The sequence below is a fragment of the Pteropus vampyrus genome, unplaced genomic scaffold, assembly GCF_000151845.1.
Source record: "Pteropus vampyrus isolate Shadow unplaced genomic scaffold, Pvam_2.0 Scaffold570, whole genome shotgun sequence".
In the NCBI taxonomy this organism is placed as follows: domain Eukaryota; kingdom Metazoa; phylum Chordata; class Mammalia; order Chiroptera; family Pteropodidae; genus Pteropus; species Pteropus vampyrus.
In genome coordinates this window covers 731252-737532 of record NW_011889351.1, presented here as the reverse complement: position 1 = coordinate 737532, position 6281 = coordinate 731252, and the positions used below count along the sequence as shown (strand labels likewise).

Below are 6281 nucleotides of genomic sequence, written 5' to 3'. Positions count from 1 at the left end.
GGAGCGCGCGGGGGCCGGGGGCTGGCGCTGGGAGCGCGCCGTCGGCGTGGACTGCAGCGCCCCAGAGCCGCGCTGCCTCTGGCTGCCCTGCCTCAGCCACAGAGACCGCAGTGCGCCTGGGTGGCGCCAGGCCAGGGTGAGCACCAAAGGGGTGGGGGGAGGGGGGCAGGGGCAGGGGCCTGGGCAGGCCTTGTGGGGAGGTTGTGGGGGGCGGACCAGGCCACCAACTCTCTGCGATCTTCGAGCTGTGTGCGTCCTGCATTCTGAGCCCAATGCCCCAGAGTGGCGAGTGAGTGAGGAGCTGGAGAGATTCCGGTGAGGATGGCGGGATTGTGGCTGAGAGCTCTTCCCGGGGCGCTGGAACCCCATTCTAGGTGGTGGCCTCTAGTGGGCTCAAGCCTCCTGGGTTACAGGCAGTGGAACGGTGGAAGGGACCAGTGTTGTTTGAAGAAATGCTGGGGCATCAAGGATCCTGGGGAGTTGGGGCTGGCAGGGACCTTGAGCCATAGGTAGGCGGGGGTGACACTAAATGGAGTGGTGGGCACCACCCTGTCCTCCCCCTGGTAGGGGACCTGAGCACAGGGGCACACAAGGGTTTTCTAGTGAGCAAAGTAGGCTGAGGTGGCAGAATGGGCCCCAGCAGGTAGAGAGTGATCTCAGGGTGAGGACTGACAGGGTGGGAGTGGGGGGTGGGGTGGGGACCGTGTTTCTGATGTCCAGGATCGAACAGGCTGGTAGGGTGTGAGTCATAGTGGGCACGATGCCCAGCATGAACGCTGTGCTCCCTGCAATGACCTCTTTATGCTCCTGTGAGGGGTGGGTGGGAGGAGCAGGACTCCTGGGTTCTAGTTCCTGGTGTCCAGTTCTGTCTAATTTGTGGCCCCGGGACCGTCTGCCCTTCTCCCAGAATTAGCTGATATTTCTGGATGTCTCTTTCCTGACAGGAGGGTGAGAGCCTTTGGAAATAGATCTGGGGCAGGAAAGCGTTAATCAGTGATGTTCCTGTGTCCCCTGAGCCTCTGCCTCTCCATCCCCTTGTCTCTGTGCCTGCCTCAGAGAGCAGAGTTGTGAGGATGTGTATGAGCTGTACCTCTTCCCAATCTAATCACCTTTCTAGTTCTCATCGCTGGCTCCTTCTCTGTTTCTGTGTCTCTCACCTTCCTCCTCTTCAAGATGAGAACAAGACCCAGTGTTGTCCCAGGTCGGAGGGGAGGAGAGGAAATGTGCAGGAATAATATCATGAAGGATTGAAGTTAAACCTAAAGAAGGACTTCCCACAGGATGGCTGCCAGAGCGGACTGTTCATAGGGACTGCCGTGTCTCCAGGCAGGAGTGTGGTAGCTGTGGCAGGAGGATTACCACACTGACATTCTCAGGAGCCAGTTGGAAGGGATGGGGGAAGGAAGACTGGAGGGAAAGAAAAGAGGGAAGGGAGAGGCTGAGATAAGGGTGGGGGCACCAGTGGTGCCGGGGTGAGGAGAGGCCCTGAAAGAAGAAGGCAAGCCCATTGCCCTGGGTTATAGGCAGGCCTCCCAGGGGGTGGCACCGCTAGTCAGCTGGCGGCTCCCGGCAGGATGTGTGCTGGGGGAGGGGTGGGGGGCGTGCGGGGACCTGTCTCAGCCACTTCTCGTCACTGGAGCAGCTGGTGGCTTAAACCTTAATCCAGGACACCAGCAAAACAATGGGCCCTGCATACAGCCTCAGCTCTGAGCCTGGGTGGAGGGTGTGCAGGGGAGGCCGCCCACACTGGAGAGGAGCAGAGGCTTCTGGAAGAAGGGGGCAGTGGAGGGTCCCCTGAGGCCCTCTTCTCTCCCTGATCAGTTCCTTGCCAGGGCAGCGGAGATAGGAAATCCAGGGGATTTCAGACCTCAATAGAATTCCCAGAGAATTTTCTCCTCTGGACTCCTCAGACCCCCACAGGACTATGGGTCTAAGTGGGAGAGTCCAGGCTATCACCATAGGTGGAAGGAGCTGAAGGGCCATCACTGGACCTTCGGCCCAATGCCGGAATCCTAGCTAGGACCGGGACTGGGGGTCGTCTAGCTTTTGCTTGGACCCTTGCAAGAACAGGGAACTCACAACCTTATCTACGTAGTTTTTCGGATGTATATGTTAGAATGGTCACCCTGGTATCTCAGCATCCTGAGATATCACTCAGCATCCCGGTATCTCTCACCTGGCTGTGTCCCTGGGGCTGTATGAAGTAAGCCTATTGCCTCTGTCATATTTTTCTTTAATCTTCCCACCTCATGCAGAAATTTCTAGCGTAGCACTGGGCACAGGGCCGGCTCCCTTCAACCAGATGTGTGAACAGGAGAGTGGATAGATACATGAAGAAACTTCTTAGTATCAGTACATTTGCGTGGCAAATTTGAGCTTTCTCTGGCTATTAAACAGGGAAGAAAGGGAGACTTAATATTCAGTGGGAGCTCCTCACCCCAGAACTGGGGGCTTCTTCCCTCTGCACCAAGCTCCACCTTTTGACCCTGTACCAAGGAGGAGCGAAGGGGTTGAGGACTGTTGAGCGTGGGGATGGAGAAGCTTCTCGGAGGGGTCAAGTCAGGCTGTCTGAGGTGGGGCACTGAAGAGCCCCCGAGGGAGGCCACCTGACTTTTCACTAGGTGGCCTGCCGCGGACGCCCATCTTCTCGTCTGCCCTCTGCCTCCCCGTCCTCGCATCTCTCATCTCTGACACCCCCCTTTTACCCCTTTCCCACTCTGTGTCTGAGCAGAATCCCAGAGGGGAGCCCTCCCTCAGGCACTGTTCGTCCTCTTCTCTCTCTTGCCCCACAGACCTGCACGTCCACAAACCCTTGTCTTCAGACACCCTTTGCCATGTCATCTTGGGGAATCTCAAGTGTTCCAGTGGGTCAGCCAGAGGGCAGTGAAGTGCCCCCCCATCACACGCTTGGTTCCCCACTCAGTTCCGGTGAACCAGCCAGGCCTCTGGGCTGGGCTCCCGAGCCTCAGGAAGTCCCTTCAGTTGCTGATGTCTAGTTCACTCCTTTATGGCTCTTAGTCGCCCCCCTGTTCCCACTGCTGCTCCTGAAGGAGGCGTGTCTGGGCCAGGCTGTCTGTGCATGTGTGTGTCTGTATGTGGCATGTGCTGTGCACTTGAGGCTGATTATGTGCGACTGTGTGTGCACATGTCTGTGTGTCTACATAAGAGTGCGTGTGTGTACTCACCTGTGTGTCTGTGTGCACTTTGCACATGAGTGTGCTTGTCTGGGCATATGTTCTGCGTGCATGAGTGCCTGTGGGTGTGTCTGCACATGTGTGTGTCTATTTGTGTGCATGTGTAAGATTGTGCAACGGCAGGAATGAGCTCAGATAGCAGCAGGCATCTCCCAGGCAAAACAGTTGTGTGTCCAGTGCCTGGCACATAGTAGGTGCTCAGTGAACATTTGCTGAATTGAACTGAACCAACACCTGACTCGTGACAGTGAGTTCTTTCCCTGCTGGCAAAGGCTCCGTGGAGGAAGGGTAAAGGAAGAAGGAAAAAGCTGTTGGGCTGATGATGGTGAGAGAGGACTGGAGGGCTGAGGAAGTCAGGGGCAAAGGAGAGTGCTTGGAACCCCAAGGTCTGTGGAACTCTTTCGGTCCCCTTCATGTCCTCTGGGCTGCAGGAGGCAGTGTGCAGACCCAGAGTGTGGGCCACATGGCCACTCACCCCTGTCTCCCTGTGTTCCCACAGCTGCCACTGGGCCCGAGAGATGAGTGCTCTCCTGGGCGCCCCCTCCCCTGGCAGGGGCCGAGGACACTGCTGCTGCACAAAAGTCTCCAGGATGGCTTTGGCTTCACCCTGCGGCACTTCATCGTGTACCCGCCTGAGTCCGCCGTGCACTGCAGCCTGAAGGTATGCCCAGAGCCCGCTGCCCTGGCCCATCCTGTGGGAACCTTGGTGGGGAAGGTGATATTGCTTTGCTCTGTCCCCTCCCTACAAGGTCCTTCTTCTCCTTCTGTGGCCTGGGGAAGAGGGTCACAGAGAGGTGGGTGCTGCCCTGGCTGAGTCATTTTCGTCTTCTCAAGAGAAGAGGCAGGGTGGCTGGTTCAGGACAGGGAATCTAGAGGCGGGAGAGCTGGGATGCTCACCTACACCCCAGACTCTTGGTCTCCGGAAGGTGAACAACCTGCTTGGAGAGATGGAGTCCTGGGACCCCTTGTCCACTGGCCGCTTCTGAACTGGGTTTGTCGCCCCCTCTCAGACTCAGCTCTGTGTGCTGGAAAGAGCCCTCGCTGGGTTCTAGCCCTGGTACGACTCCCAACTCACTGTAGATCTCTGGGTTCCCTGGCTCCTGCTGTAACCCAAGGGCATTTTTCTAACTCCACCCTCAGGGTCCTTCCAGCCCTCACATAAATGTCAAGTTCTCTGAGTTCAGGAATCAGGGGTGCTCAGCCCACCACACAGTGTGGGCTGAGGGGAGGGGTCCCTGACAGTGAAGCAGGTGTGCAAGAAGACATGAGAGGCCCCTAGGCAGGAACCACGGCTCTCCAGGAGGGCCCTGCTCCCTTCCCCACCTCTCTCTCAGCAGCAGAGGAGACAGATTTATTTTGGAGTCAATGAACCTGTTTCTCCCCTTCCCCCAAGGCTGGGACCAGCCTGCACAGCTGTTGGGGGACTTTCCCTTGGGAAGCTTGGTCCTACTTCCAAAGAACCGAGGCATTGAATTTCACTGCCTGTGTCTGTGTGCTTGCATGGTTCTTTGTGGGCACATGAGCATGTACACTATGCTGGTCATGTACACACATGTGTGCATATTGGTGTCTGTAAATACACATCATGTGTACATGGCTGTGCAATTCTCCTAGCCATGTCTGAATCTGGAGGGGCCTGTATAAACTATTTTCACTGGCTGCAGCTATGCTTCTGAGTGTAAGCGGGGGCGGATGGTGTTTAGGAAAGGCACTGCCCGACCCCTTGCTGCCCAAGGACACCAGCCCCCTAGTTTGTTGGAATCTCCAGTCTTTCCTTCCGTCCCTCCCCAGAATGCCCCTCCGTCCTGGCCCCTTCTAACTTCTCTCAGGGATCCCTGCTGAGAGGTGATGGGGACAAGAGCAGCCCGAGTGATCTAGGCTGGGTGGTAGACCTGTCTCCAAGAGACCTGGTTCACATGGGGTGTTGGAAGACCCCAGGGCAGAGTAAGTCAGAGACAGGCTCTAACCCCTTTCTAGAACCTGCCCAGGACAGGGAGCCTGCAGGGAACTCAGCCGTCTTAATGCATCTGTCTGCCTCTGCCACCCGCTCGCTGTGCTGTCAGCTCATATCAGCAGGCACACACCCCACACAGGAAGGTAGTGGCAGAGGGACTCTCCAGCAGTGCTCAGTGGCCTTCCTGTCCTGGCTGGCATGTCAAAGAGTCCTGGGTTTGAGCCCTGCCTCTGCTATTGAGTCTCTGAGTGGCCCTGGACAAGTCACGCCCTGTCATCTGTAAAATGGATGACTTGTGGAGAGGGTTAGACAAGATGACAACAAAGGTTTGATCCTGCTCGAAAATGCCACCTTCTGCTGGCTCGTCGTGTCTCTTTACTTCTCTTTTCTTTCATTTCTATTCTCTCCCCAGATCCAGTGCCCTTCCCCTTCACTCACCAGGATGATCTCAGAGACCTCCCTCATGAGTCTTCTTGACTCCATTTTTTAAACCCTGCACCTAGATGCCAGAATCCTCTTCTCGAACTGCTATTTTCACATCTGCTCTCCCACTCAAGAACCTTCACTAGCTCCCTCTTTCTCTCTTTCAGACTCGAATGCTTTAGTCTGACTTCTGTGGCTTGCTGGTGTTGACTTTTTTTCTCTTTCAGCTCAGCCGATCCAGTCCTACATACGCTTGTTTATTTCCAGCACCAAGTGCCTGCATACTCCACTCCTCTCACCCAGAATGCCTTCCTCCAGGCTTTAAAATCTCCTCCCCCAAAGGGACTCTAATCAGGCCTTCCCCTTCCATTCTCTAAGACCGATAGCCACTGTTTGTACTCGTCATGTCTGCTTATCTGTGTCTGTCTGGGTCATCTCTCTGTGTTAGTGTGTTTGGTTCGAGCTTCCCAAGGGAAGGCGTTGGGAGTCCTCCATTGAATTGGGGGCTTTCAGATGACTGAGATACTGACATGGTGGGGTCAGCAGGCATGAGAGAAAGCTCATGTCATGGGGCACAATGCCTGGGACTTCGTGTCCTCGTGGACATCCTTCTTGCCCCCTCTGGGTGCTGGGCTAGTTGAAAGAAGATAAAAGGGGAGGCTGTTGGGCGGAGGAACTTGAAAGGGCCCACCCAGCTGGAGCTGGGCCTC

The 6281-nt window shown here is 56.1% G+C and overlaps 1 protein-coding gene across 1 annotated transcript in view; it reads left to right on the top strand.

The window, feature by feature from the left end:
• ARHGAP23 (Rho GTPase activating protein 23) overlaps nucleotides 1–6281 on the top strand; it is a 68187-nt gene that overhangs the window by 20686 nt on the left and 41220 nt on the right. The window contains exon 2 of the mRNA XM_023525532.1: nucleotides 3694–3855. Within this exon, the coding sequence (XP_023381300.1) occupies nucleotides 3694–3855 (162 nt within the window). The remainder of the gene's footprint in view (nucleotides 1–3693; nucleotides 3856–6281) is intronic.